The following is a 14,200-nucleotide window of genomic DNA, read 5'->3' on the forward strand; positions in this document are numbered from 1 at the left end:
ACAAGTGACAAAGCTTACAAAATAAAAAGCCAATGTACACACAAATATTTATTTTAACATACACACATTTTTTGTGAATGTTGAACATTACAGTTTACAAATATAACGGCTTAAAGGATGAAATGAAACAAATGATGTAGACAAATCTGTCTGAATCGCTCCATTCACTTTTTTCCTTTTTTGGATTTTCCTTTTGGAGCATACTTTGCCTCCAAGTCAGACAGAAAATTGTTGAAGTTCTTCTCTCTGGACGAATGTCTCAGCTAATAAAATAATGTGTATAAAGTTAGTTTTTTACCCCTAGATTATTCTGTAGATTAGAAGAGAAAAATGACAACACCATTACCTTTATCATCTTTGTGAGACTATCATCTTCATCATCAAGACCCATTTCTTTCTGCATTTGCTCAGCCTCTTCTCGCTCTTTCTCAGCCTGTTGAAACAAAAAACTTACTGACTTTAGATGCCAATGCACAATTGCAATTACATAAATATACTTGTATATACAAAAATAATTCCTACCCTCTTCCTTCTGGTCCTTTTCTTCTTGCCACTTTCGTTAGTAAAGGCAGAGAAAGCAGTTACTTCTTCTTTTTCAATAGCCTCTTGGATGATGCTGCAGATTCTGGGCTCATCTTCTTGTGTGGAGCACAGTGCTGATTCCATAATGGCATTCATGTTCCCCTCAAACTGGACATATAACTGAAGAACATCCTGTCGCTCTTCATCTGTGCCCTTGTACTTTCTCTCAAACTCACGAATATCTTGCAGTGTGATCTGATAAAGACAAAAACAACAAAAGTATTAACTGGGTGGTATTTGCATTTATTTCAATAAGTAACATTTTGACAATTCAGAGCCTCCTAAAAGCATGGGTTACACCAGGGGAAAAAGAGGACCTGAACATTTGAAGAATGACACATAATGAATCATAAGTCAGTGAACTAGGGATGTCCTGATCAGATATTCAGTATCGGTATTGGTTATTTAGAGTATCTGGATCGGATTTAATGACCAAAAGACAGCCGTGAAGCTGTGAATGCTTTTGGTAAAGGGCCTCTCACCAGCCTGGAGAGTCCAGGCAGTCTCAGTGACAGCCAACAGCCGAACTTCTTTTAAGCCCCACCCCCATGGCCCCAACAACTGTTAATATGAAAGAGACTGATGTTTTCAGCCTGGACTGCGGAGCATGTCGGGATGAGGTGGGCACAGGTGCTAGTGCATTTGCAATGAGCCAAGGATAAGTACTGCGCCGCATGGAGGAGGCAACACACTGCTCTAAGACGGGGACCACAGTCAGAATCTGGACAGGACTGCGCTGTATCACTACGCATGAAGAACGAGTCGCCATACAGTAGGCCTATCAGGGGTCTGGAGCTGCATGCAAGCTCTCTTAAGCCTCCTGTTAATGGCTCCCTTTGGCCTTGACAAACATTTTTTACACAAATATAGAAAGGACACAAATAGGTCTGTTCGCTAGTTCACTGTGCCACGGCTTCCAAACCTTTCCTCACAAAGTCATAACAATGCACAATCATGGATTTTGCGTGCTAAGATGAGGCTGACACACGGAGTATTGATGGATTAAACCGAATCAGTGACTCGTACGGAAAGAAGGGCCCTTAACACATGAATGCAAAAATATGTAAAATTGTATTCATGAAAAACTATTTTTTACCACAATTTCACAACGCACATAAACTGTAACCAATCGTCTTGGAACAGTTGTCCCAGGATATGACAAGCATTTTAAGCCGCATTTGTGGACTTATCAGCACACAGCTATCAGAATTGTTCTTGCAGCCCTGCCGAAAAAGTTCTGCTCAGCTGATGTGTCAAGAACAACCTGCAAAAACTGCTGAACAAGAGCTGCTAGAACAAAACCACAACACTTTGTTCTTGCTGCTCTGGGTGTGAGAACAAAGTTCTTGCGTGTTATGAAGTATGAATAGGCACTTAGCTGTCACGTTGTTGCAGAGACATCTCTGAGATGTTGCAGTGATGTAATTTGGTGAGTGTGCAATCAATTCGAGTTGCAGAGATGTTGCGGAGACTCTACCAGTGAGCTAGGCTACTAGCGATAACCATGGATCGATAAGCCACAGCTGAACACTTACTGAGAACGCTCAGCAGCTGCTACAAGCATAATAATGACAGAGAAAAGTTCCTTGTTTTCTTTCTAGTACTGTCATTTAACTTTTACAGAGGAGCCAGAACCTTAAGCAGAATTGATTCAACCGTGGTGATGAGAGGTACGCAGTACACATTTTTGATAGAATGTATAGTGCCCATTTTAGCCTTGATGTAACCCAACATCACCTTCTAATTTAAAATTCAAAGCTCAATCCACTTCTTGTTTATAGAAAGGCATAAACCTGTAAAAGATACCAATTGGTGAAACTACTGTAATTTGCAATGGGTCAACAATTTATTAGTCTTATAGTATATATAATCTATGAAGTAGATTATATATACTTAGAGAAGAGTTGGAGAAGGCATCAGTGGTGCCTGTGGTTGTTGGGGCACTCGGGGAAGTGACCCCCAAACTGGAGGAGTGGCTACAGCAGATCCCAGGAAATATATCAGACATCTGGTCCAGAAAAGTAACCCTGAAGCTCCCAGGTCTCGTAGAGGACCCGAGCTTGGAGGGAAAAAAAGACTGCCACGGTGGGGAGGAGGAGTTTTTATATAATATTTCTTTTTATATCAAAATATTATCGGATCGGTATTGTCCAGGATGAAGGGTCTAAATAACGGATCGGGACATCCCTAACCACTTTTCACATGTATGCCCCAGTACCTTGGGGAAAAGCACTCTCCAGTATTCCTCCCAGCAGCGGTCCTGGCTCAGCGAGTCACTCTCTTCATCCACAATACCCTGCTCCTCATACACCGCCTTCTGCTCTGCATCACTCAACACGGCATAGACTTTGCTCAGCACCTGCACACAGTCACAGCAATTGGAGATTTTTGTGATAAACAACATCAGCACGCTGGTTGATATGGTACAGCAAATACTACATAGTAATGCACATTTAATGAAATCATACCAATGGAACCTTTTTCGAATGATTCTGGCATATTTACACAAATGTATATTAATACACACTGTCCCTATAATAAACACATGAATTCATTATAGGTTATAAGTTGCCTGTCTGTTAGTCTACTACTCTGAACAATTTGGGAAAAGCTAGCTTGGACAAGCTAACTGGCAAGCGACTTGATTACAAAAAGTAGCAACCTGAAATTTCTCCGTAGCCAGAGGGTCGTCCGGCGCACGATCCGGGTGAACTTTGAGTGAAACTTTGTAGTAGCGTCGTTTTATTTCTGCCTCTGTCGCTTCCTTAGTAGTTCCAAGCACCTCATACAGGCTGGCGGTCTTGAACAGCTCGTTACATCGCTCGATCAAACCCATCGTTAATAATACAAACAACCGTGTTAAGATCTTATAAGAGAAGTGGACATCTGTCTGAGAGCACAGTCCACTTTAGATATAATCTTCTAACGTTAAATTGCAGACGTGCTCCTATTGTTTACATTTCAAGCTTCGGGCTGCTTCTAGCTTTGTTTGGCGCGCTAGCTGACAGTTTACGTACGTACGTATGTCAGTAGCGTATGACGTAATTGTGAGCGTCACAGTTTTAGCCAGCACAAGTCATTTGGTTTTGGACAAAAAAAGTACTTTGGTTTTGCAGTCTTTTTCCGCAATATATTATGTCTATGGTATTAGATTATTAAGCTACGTGCAGCCATTTTGACTTCACTTTTTGTGAAGCACTTTGTGACTTTTGTCTGTGAAAGGCGCTATATAAATAAACATTACTTACTTGCTTAAATATTCAACTAATATTGTTCACTAATATGTGTGTGATACTTTCCTTTCAGTGATGAGTGTAGACCCCTCCACAAATCACATGTAAGTATTATCCATCCATCCATCCATCCATCCATCCATCCATCCATCCATCCATCCATCCATTTTCTTCCACTTGTCCGTTGCCGGGTCGTGGGGGCAGCCATTGCACCAGCCCCTATGGTTCCTCCTGCAGGTGGTGGGTCCACAGAAGGACGGCCTCATGGATCTAACCGGGCCTGTTGGTCTCTCATAAAGGGCTTCTGAACCGCTCTTTGTCTGACCCGTCACCTCGGACCTGTTTGTCATGGGAGACCCTACCAGGGGCATGAAGCCCCCGACAACAGAGCTCCCAGGATCATTCGGATGCTCAAACCCCTCCACCACGTTAAGGTGGTGGTTCCAGGAGAGGATGTAAGTAATAGAATTGTACAAAATAAATAAATAAAAGACCATAAAATGTGATGTTGTAATAATGATCGTTTACCATCTTTGTATTCTTGTATTGTTGTGTATTATTGTTTACATATTTCGTTAGCTCTGCTTCTTCAGCCTTCAGTGTGTCATCAATTTACACAGATAACTCAATATTTTTATTGGTGCAGTTTAAAACAGCACAGGATACATCAAAGACAATAAGGCAAGTCACTATTTTCTCACTGCTTCATGCAAAAGCAGAACACAGATATACACTGACTTTGAACTTAGTATCTTACCCAGCAGTGTCTAAAAGCCTGTACAAAATGCAATTTTAGAGATAGAGGCTACTGCACACACATGTCAGATGTTATTGTCCCTTGTGTATGTTTGGCACACTGTTATTTTTGTGTTAATTTATCTCATCAAAAACATCATGCCCTTTGTACTTCTCACAAATAAGCTCTTGGATGACTGACACAATTAAAATAGTCAACAATGTAAAATAACAAACGCACAAGAGCTGTATTGAACATTTTGCTGGTGTGCAGATCTCTCTTCAGTGCTTTTTCTCTCTTATGGTTCTATAGTGTTCCCAAGTAGCCATTGTTTCTCATGAGAGAATTGTCATTTCTGTTAGAAGTCCTTCCACAGCAGTAAACTTTCAAATGACTTTGAGATAACCATGTCTACATGGTCAGCGTCCAACTAAATTAGGACAGTCTGATCGTTTTCCTGTAGAGGGCAGCAGCTCAGCAGTCTTTTCTTGTCTTTACCATCTTGCTTGTGTATTTGATAGGGATCCCCCAGCGCCTCATTAGATAGACATCAAACACATAGGCCATCCCGGGCTCCAGGCCGCTGATCACAGCTGTGGTGACAGCGCGTCGGGGGTTGAGCTCCTGAAAGTATTTGCAGAGAACTCTCTCTGTGTCAGAGCGGGACTCTGGGCCCAGACAGGGGGCATTTAGAGCTAATGCCTTACCAGACTCAGCCTCCTGACTGCCCAATTTTCTGCGATAGACACAGTAGAGGCTCCTCTCTTCTGTCCCCATCCATGCTATAGTCACACTGTTGCATGTGCGCAGCTTATTGAAAGACTTAATCTGCAGAGTGGATGGCAGAGATGGGACCCCTCTTTTGTGATAGGCCGAGGATGTTTGCATTTTCACTGAGGCTGTCAGCCCTGCTGGCAGAGCCATGGGACTCTTTTTTGTAGGAGTTCCCTCTCTCTCCAAATGTATCAAATAAGATGAACTTCCCTGGAGCCAAATCTGCATTAAGTCTGCCCCCACCTTTTGAGTCTCCAAAACTTGCCCTTTACTGGAAACTGTGACCTTGACTTTCTCATCTTTCCCACAGCTCTGCAGGGTGAGGAGGCCACTCTGCTGCAAGCCTCGAGGACGGAAGCTGAAGAACTGCTGTGAGTTGAAGCTCCGGTCAGGGAAATTGACCCACCTAAGCTCCCCTTCTCTTAGAGTGATGATGTTGGGACGTGCCTCTTCGTGTGTTCTTGCGTTTGCCCCCGTGTACGCCGTGCTGGTCTTGTTCAACTTGTCCATCACAAAAACGTCAAAGTAATACTGCGTGTCAGGTAACAGCTCCGATACAGTGCATACATTCTCTGCTCCTTTGCACACACATTGTAGCTTTTCAAGCTCATTTGTGAGTGCTGTAGGTAGAGCTTGTTCTGGATGGTTGTCCCACTGCTCCCACCACCACTCTTTTAGTATTGGCCATGGCGTGACCCTCCTTGTCCTCTCTCTTTTATTTTGCATATCCTCTGACTTTCTCTGAATACTCTCCTGGGCTGCACACAGACTTGGGTAGTTGTTTTTTGAGTTGACCAAAACACAGTACTCATAATTTTTCTGCGTGGTCATGGATGGACTGGGCGACCAACTCAAGGTGACACTGGTCATTCCAACTCCAAGGGTGTGAACTCGGGTGTCCTTTGGTAGCAGAGGGAATGCTCCAGAGGGCCCCAAGCCTTCGTGCAGGTAAACAGTGGCTTTGGAGTTGTGCTGCTTGGAGCGTAGTCTCAGGATGTAGACAGAGGCATAGAGGTAGGGCGGACTCGTGTAAGTGTCTATTGACGTTCCAGAGAAGCTGTGGACTTTCTCCTCTGTGCCTGGACCCCGCCACCAAACCTCTGGCATGCTTTTTTTACTGCTCCCTGTAAGAATATACAATTAGAATCAAATTATTTTAGATATATAAATCAACTTAAAGGGGTATTTCAGGATTTTTGACATAGGGCCTCATTTCCTAGTTATCCAGAGTGTTGTTGATTTCTGGAGATTTTTTTTTAGATAAATGCAGTCCTTATATTTGAAGAGTTTCGTGGTGCTGAGCTGGGGCTGAGCTAGTGCTATGCTAGTGCATGTCTATGGTAACTAGTAGCCCGCATTGAAAACCTCTTCAAAATCATCGGGAAGTCCTCCAAACATTGCCATATCTGATTTGTAGAAAGCTCCTTTGTGCATTCCACGTGTAGTAATGTTGGCCGAAGGTAAACAAACTACTGTAGATCCGGTAACCGAGCAGATCACTCTGCTGCTGCGTAGCTTACAATCAGGAAGCTGATGCTGCTCAAATATAAGTTATTTTAAATGCAAAATTGTTATATTTCAAAATGTATTCAGTCAACACAGACATTTATATCGGTAGTCTGGTGTTATAAGTGATTTGCCTCAGGTGCACTGTGCTTGACTGTTACCATAGACATGCGCTAGCCTAGCATTAGCCTAGCACCACAAAGCTATATAAGGACTGCATGAATAAAAAAAAAACATTTATCTTCAGAAATTAACAACACTCTGGATAACTAGGAAATGAGGCCCTCCTGAAATATCCCTTTAAATAAAAACACAATTGCCTGAAAAAGTTAAAAAGGAAAAGACTATTCAATTTACAAACATTTAAGAAACAAATATATCCATTGTTCTGCGGCCATCTTTATTCCTGCTGATTAAACTATAGGTAACGGTCAGGAAGTTGCCCTACAGTCCTAAAGTCGGTCAGAAATTGTTTATGTTTCAGTAAACAAATACTAATGCATAATCTTGACTACACTTTCTGACTAAATGACTTCTGAAGTGTGCACTAGCATGTAATAATTCACTTTTGAATCAGTTTGAGGAGAACATTAACCATGGAGACAAAGTGAATAATTAAGTTTGCCAAGGAGAATCCACTAGTCCCAGAATCCTATTTGAAAGAACACGGTATGAACGAGTTTATGTGAAGATTGTGCTGTTCTGGTCTGAGGTTATTATATCAGAAATCTTATGACAAATTAAAGAGCAATTTACAACATTTTCATGAATGTTTTTGAGTAGGACTGGAAGGTTAACCACATTTAATTAAAAAAAAAGATTTTATCAATAAAACAGCAAAGGTTGCAATTGGATTTAGCGAACATAAAATCCTCTACTCTATATGTTTATTTGATAGGGACAGAACAAGAAGCATTGTTACAATAACCAATGCCATGTTCATAGGCCGTATAGCTAAAAGCTAGTTCGCAGACCTGGTCCCTATACAAAGTATAAAACCTGCTAATCCTGAAGTTTAGATGAGTTTAGCAGTTCATATGTTAGTTTCTGTAAAAATGCTCATGCTCCAGGACGTGTTTAAAATGTGCTTTGTGAACTGATTTTTAACATAAATTTACATATATTGCAAACCTAATTTCAATACTTACATAATACACTTGCCCAATATGCAGTTAGATATTTCCCCCAAAATCCTGTTGCTCTATTATGGTGAGTCGATAATTGTATTAGTTTGTAATGTGTTAGTAATTTACTAGATAGGTATCTTACATTCCACGATATTGTATTCTCCTAAGTCTGTTGTGGCGTACTGTTCACTCACACTGGAGGCTCTTTAATGGCTTATCCTTCAATGTTCGTGCTGCTAAGCTCCATTCAATCGGCACGTCACAGGGGCTAATGGTCACTGACATTGCAGACGCCTTCTTCTTCAAGGTGAAGTACAGTCTGTAGAACAAACAAAACAAAAGCATATATATCGTTTGGTCACATACATCGGAATTCGCCTTTTTTCAAATGTATTGCGGTTGCACACATGATGATTGCCCATTTGATAGGGAATTACAAAGGTGACCTATGCGCATCTTGATAAGGCTGCTCTGACATTTCGAGATGGATATCTACCTTTCTTTGCATGAATTATGTGGAATCGTGCTCAGAATAGAAACAGTTTTGTTGTGGATGTAAGGTGCGGATGATTTGCATGTCAGATTGCCCCTCAATGGCAACTCAAGGACATTTATAATTCCCATTGTATTGTCTTTCTAACTGTGAATGCAAACCACCTTATTTCAAGTTGCTGTCAATACATCCTCAGATTTAAAAAAAAACTGCTATGTTGTCCTTCCAAGTCTCTTTTTAGTGCTCTGCAAAATACTTCATGGCAAGTTACCTCTCATGAAAATCAAGCAGGCGCGCGGATATTTGTTAATAAATATTTGTTCTCCATCCTTGCAAACACAATTATTCATGATATTGTGCAGATGGCGGTTGTTTCCAGCAGATGTGCGACACTGTCATTCTCAAGGGCGCAGCGAGCCTTATTAAATAGTGATTAATTTGAGAGAAAAATAAATCTTGACATATTTGCTCTGCAGTTCTGCGCGGGTGGACAGACTGCCGCACACAGGGAGACGCTTGTTGCAATTTTCAGCTCCCCCCCATGTTAGAGGTTCTTAGCATGGGGCTTCAGGGTTAGGGCCAAATGGGCGACCGTATGCCTGCTCGACAGTGGTGCTGGAAGGTGCTTGTGCCGCCTAAGAGGAGATGCTGCTGGTTGGACAAAGCTGGAGACGGTTGTGAGGAGGGATGATGATGATATTGTGCTGTTGGGCTGTGCTTCTTGAACCGAGGTACTTGTTTTCCTCAGGTGGTATACAGGGTCATAATAATGTTAGACTTTATTCATTGCAGATCATTTTATTTATGGTTTAAGCGTTTAGACATGGTTCATACCTAGTTTAAACATAATTTAATCCGATTTAGATTTATTTTAGAGCCCGCTTTTGTCCTGATTTGATCCTGATCTAAACCTGGTGGTACCAGTTTGAGAACCACTTGTTGTAATGTAATGTTGTATTGGGACATGCAGTCATATACAATAAGTACACACAGCTGAGCAATCTATGGTTGACTAAATATTGTGTTTATGATTAGTGGCGTGCTGACAGAATTGTAGATGCAAGCTGGGTTTTTTCCCACGCCTTTTTATGGTTTGATGCCATAAAAGAGGAATGGGTGGAAATCAGTTTGCAGAGTGTATCTATATTCATTGAGTGTCAGTCAGCAGCTGTCTAAAACTTGAGTGACATACACACACTCTAGGATCAGTGTTGGGCAAGTTACTTTAAAATGGTAATATATTCTATAATAGTAGTTACAGTTTTAAAAATGTAATATGGAATGGTAACAGAGTTACACTACAGAGTTACACTACTTTTAGTTACTTCTGAGTTACTTTTGGCAAAATATAAACTGAAAATAGTAATAACGCACGGCACTGAGCAAAGATTTCCTTTTCCTTCGCTCTCCCCCATTCTCTTGTGTTTTGTTTGGACTATATTATAGCTACACACAAACGCAGATCTTATACACCAGTGTCCAACTGGTGCTGCATTTTTGAGTAACTTGAGTTACTTGAAATGTAATGACTCATATATGCCCATATTTTGTGTAAGTAATATGTTATGTTCCTTATTTACTGAAAAAAGTAATATGTTTTTGTTACTTTTGTAATACGTTACCCCCAACACTACCCAGGAAATCATAGCAACATCACTGGAACAATATTGACTTATCCCCGTGTATAACATAAATCCCCTTTTTCATCCAGTCCTCCAATGTTATTAGTAAAAATATTTACACATCGTAAATATCGGTAAAATATCAGAATATCAGAATCATCCATCCATCCATCCATCCATCCATCCATCCATCCATCCATCCATCCATTTTCTTCCGCTTTATCCGGGGCCGGGTTGCGGGGGCAGAATCATCCAATATTAATACATTTGTTTCAGTGGAGTAATTTCTGTTGGCCTCTCATTAGCTTCTTGTCAGCATCTAAGCTGCTCTCTAGAGTCGACCGCTGTTCATGACATGTCATAATTAGAAAGCAACTTTTTTGCAAGAACATGATACAGTATGACAGAGAACCTAAAAATGGACATTGTTAATATTATCACTTCCCCTCACCTGACAGTTCTCCCTTTGGGCAGCCTCACATGGGTGATCTTCCTCTCTGGCAGCCAAGTGGTGGGTCGAAGTGGCACCTCATTCTCAGGTGAGAGCGCTGATTGGACTTGAGGCCATGCGGAACTACAACACAACAGCAGGGCTGCTCCAACACTCCAAGACAGCGTAAGAGGTATCATCCTGCCTTTGTGGTTTGATCTTCTGAAACAAAAACGGGAAAAAAAAGATGCATCACTTTCAGTCTATGAATAATTGGTCAGATTTGTGCCATAGCAGTGAAACATTCTCTGATGATAGTGGAGAAACTTCTTATCCTGTTGCGATAGAATTATGCATGAGCAGGGGAACGAACATGCTGTCCTCGTATATGTGTGTGTCGGTGTGGAAAAACTTGCCATTCACTGTAAAAACGCAATTTTCCAAAGTGTGAAGTGGGCTGCTAATATCTCTGTGAAGTCGCTTGCCTTTACATCTATGATGCTATTTTTAGAGAGGACAGTTCAATTAGATTTCTGTTATCGTGGGCATCGTTTGCGGCCATTTTATTAGGAGAAGGTGATGTCATGCTGATGCGAGGTACACAAACAACACCTGGAGGGGCTCTGATAGTCAGACCCAATCAGTGAGAACAGATGCAGAGAACTGTCACACTCAGCTTCTAACGCTTTTTAAACCTTTTTACACAGTCTGTTTGAGTTCATTTTATTTACTGTGTAAGATGTGTTGTTGCGTTTAGATGCACATTAAGGACGTCTCTTCTGGAGGTTAGTATGGAGTCTTGAAAAATCCTTACCGTTTTGAGTGTCAAATCATCTCCCTCCTTACATGCAGTTATTAACATGTAAGGCTAATATTTTTGGGGCATTTATACCACATGCCGTTTCAGGCGCAAACCTATATTCAACATTATTTATGCTTGCAGGACAAACAACAAACAAACAGACCTAAAAACCTCTTGGCGACTTTTAATAGAAAAGGAAACTTCTTTAAAATTTTGCTTTATACAACTCTCTATTTGGACTTACAGGTAGCGCTTTATATTAAAGTGTGCTTGTTAAGTCTTAATAAGGTATTAATAAGCATTGATGATATGCTTGTAAAGTATTAACACACTGCTTATACTTTTATATGTTAACATACTAATAGGCCATTAATAATACGTGTATTCATAGCCAACTCTTAACCTAACCCTAACCTTAACCCTTACCCTAACCCTAAAATGATTACTAATGCTATTCATACTTAATGAGCACACCTTAATCTAAACCGATACAGACTTACATATTATATTCATTTCCTTTTTTTGTTTTGTTTACTAGATTGCACATTCGATTTTGAAGCGAAATCTGCTGCTTCAGTTGCTAATGCCATGTTTCCTATGTTTTGACCCTAACATCAAATATCAATCTTTGTTGCCCAGAATAATCAACAGTTTACTCTCGGCAATCTCAAATCAATCTAAATCTATTTTTTATAGCTGCCTGTGTGAGTGGCAGCATATGCCCCTTTGAATGATAACTTCCCTCCCGTGTCCCCAGAGACAAACGCATTTGTTCAAAGTCACAGTCATCATCCCACCCCCTTCTCCCCCCCCTGTAACAAGGTGTATCATGTCGGTACGGTGCCCTATAGATCAGATGACAATCACAGTGAACCACGCGAGGCTGCAGCGCGAAGACGCACATCTGAGCCTTTTTGGGCCCCAGGACGCTCCCACATCCAAACTCTCAAACTGTGGCAAAGCAACAAAGTCATGCAGTAGGCGCCTTCTCATTATCCCCGCGCACACGAGAGCGAGGCGAGGCGAGTGAACGACCCATAAAGCTTCCGAGATGGAGATTGAAACGGAGTAGAAGTGCAGAATGTTGGAATAATTAGGGGGAAAGATATGAAAAAGTCAAACTCGCAAATATTACCGCGTGGCAATATGCTTTAATATTCACTGTTGTAGCTCGGCACGTGATTGTTTTTTCTTTTCTTTTCTTTTTTTTTTTGTGTGTGTGCATGTGTGAGGAGTGTGACATTTTAGCAGGCTACACACCCCCTCATTGAGTCTAGTTATAGAAGACGAGTCACACAAAAAGGCTTGGCATGGCTTGTTTCTTCAAATCCTACCCACCGATAAAATATGCATATGGCTCCCCGGCAAATTATGGCCAATTGAATTTTCATAAGGCGAAACGGCTGGGTCTTGCGGAGGAAAGAGAGAGAGAGAGAGAGAAGGAGCTTTGGTGAACTTAACTACCGCCCTCTATAAATAAATACAGAGTCTCTTTAAACACAGCAGCCCGGGACTTTGATGGTCCCGCTCAGTGCCTTTTTTTCCTTTTTCCCCCATTCATTCCATATTATAGAGTACACATACATTCACTCACTGGCTACATTATTGGATGCACCTATTCTTAGGTTTCTCGGCGCAGAAATAGAATCTCGAAAAAAAGCTAATTGAAATGACATGTCTGGCTGTTCTCCTCTGACCTCAGCAGTTGCACTACAGATGCGTTGCTCATATAAAATGTCCTTTTACTGCCACCATACTTTGTAAGCGCATTTCCATTTCGGAGTAGATGTGTATAGCTCATTTACAAACCGCAACCTTGTTTCTCTTTAGTTCATCATTGGACAGGGCTTTGCTCAATGTTTATTTTTTATTTTATTTTATGCATTGTACAAGCTATCCCTTCTATCTCCCCTGTGCTCTGCTGGGACCATCTGCCTTCTGTTATCTGCGGGCAAGGGACAGATTAAATGGCATGGGGTGGTCCCGGCAGGATCTGTTGTCCCCTTGAAACTACTACAGGCGAAAGAAGTGGCCTGTGGTGGTGGTTTGGGGAAAGAGGGGGGGGGGGTTGTGACCAAACGCATGAGACGAATAGGAACCTGATAGGATTTTACGGAAGATTTTTTTAACATCACACTGAACATGCAAAGAGAAAGAACAAAACAGAAATGCATTAAAGCCGTCTTGCACTTTCTTTGTCCTTGGCCTTAGCGAACTCAGAGATACTTTTCTTTTTTTTTTTCTTTTTTACACATTCTGCTTAACTTAGAACAGGACAACACTGAAGACTCTATCAACAACGGGACAAAAGTGCATTGCCTCTTGCCCGAGCTTTTTATCCCATAGACCACACACGCACAAAAGAAACAACTTGCTGACTTCCTGATTATGTGGAAATTTGAGACTCACACACACACACACACACACGCACCCTCTCTCGCGCTCCACAAGGACAACGAAGATTGCGCTCCTTACTAACCTGTTTTGTTCCTCTGTGCGCAGGCTGTCCCCTCTCCGGAGCTGGTGGTGGGAGTGCGGGATGGGATCAGATTGAGAGACGGAGCGAGAAGGATGGATGGAGGAGGAGGAGGAGCGACAGCAGGTTGTTGTCGGCTCTTTGGCTGGCTCCCATGGGTGCACGCTCGCTCCCGGTAGTTTTCAAAACGGTGTGTCTCAGGTGATCTTTTTGTGGTTGTCCTTTCTTTTTTTTTTTCTTCTTCTTCTTCTTCTTCTACATTGCCCTTCTCATTCACACTCAGGCTGGCCCGGGTAAAGACTTTGTCAAACAGCTTTCTCTTCTGTTTACCTTTGCTGCCAGTGATCCCGGCTCACTTGCAATTCAAATGGGCTCATGTGTGATTGTGTATCTGGATGTGTGATCTGAGAGTGAGGCAG

The 14,200-nt window shown here is 41.6% G+C and overlaps 2 protein-coding genes across 2 annotated transcripts; both read right to left on the bottom strand.

Annotated features, from left to right (window-relative positions):
- Positions 1-55: 55 nt before the first annotated feature.
- Positions 56-3,590, bottom strand: dnajc9 (DnaJ (Hsp40) homolog, subfamily C, member 9). Its single transcript, XM_079560455.1, has 5 exons — positions 3,245-3,590; positions 2,801-2,941; positions 523-777; positions 347-433; positions 56-263 (listed from the first exon to the last, which is right to left on the bottom strand). Exons 1-5 carry the CDS (start codon positions 3,416-3,418, stop codon positions 165-167), a joined length of 756 nt encoding a protein of 251 aa, XP_079416581.1. The 5' UTR covers positions 3,419-3,590; the 3' UTR covers positions 56-164.
- Positions 3,591-4,461: 871 nt separating this feature from the next.
- ndnfl (neuron-derived neurotrophic factor, like) lies at positions 4,462-14,200 on the bottom strand. The gene is made up of 4 exons (XM_079559441.1): positions 13,785-14,200; positions 10,525-10,725; positions 8,153-8,277; positions 4,462-6,449 (listed from the first exon to the last, which is right to left on the bottom strand). Exons 2-4 carry the CDS (start codon positions 10,701-10,703, stop codon positions 5,026-5,028), a joined length of 1,728 nt encoding a protein of 575 aa, XP_079415567.1. The 5' UTR covers positions 10,704-10,725; positions 13,785-14,200; the 3' UTR covers positions 4,462-5,025.

Source organism: Gobius niger (assembly GCF_951799975.1).
Source record: "Gobius niger genome assembly, chromosome: 7".
In the NCBI taxonomy this organism is placed as follows: domain Eukaryota; kingdom Metazoa; phylum Chordata; class Actinopteri; order Gobiiformes; family Gobiidae; genus Gobius; species Gobius niger.

Excerpts from the sequence above, each read along its gene's own strand:
- ndnfl (XM_079559441.1), bottom strand. The coding sequence starts at position 10,703 with ATGATACCTCTTACGCTGTCTTGGAGTGTTGGAGCAGCCCTGCTGTTG. Across the intron at positions 8,278-10,524 it reads CCCAAAGGGAGAACTGTCAG|ACTGTACTTCACCTTGAAGA; the intron begins GTGAGGGGAAGT and ends TTTGTTCTACAG. Across the intron at positions 6,450-8,152 it reads GCCATTAAAGAGCCTCCAGT|GGAGCAGTAAAAAAAGCATG; the intron begins GTGAGTGAACAG and ends ATATTCTTACAG.
- dnajc9 (XM_079560455.1), bottom strand. The coding sequence starts at position 3,418 with ATGGGTTTGATCGAGCGATGTAACGAGCTGTTCAAGACCGCCAGCCTG. Across the intron at positions 2,942-3,244 it reads TGGCTACGGAGAAATTTCAG|GTGCTGAGCAAAGTCTATGC; the intron begins GTTGCTACTTTT and ends GACTGTGTGCAG. Across the intron at positions 434-522 it reads AAAGGACCAGAAGGAAGAGG|GCTGAGAAAGAGCGAGAAGA; the intron begins GTAGGAATTATT and ends TTGTTTCAACAG.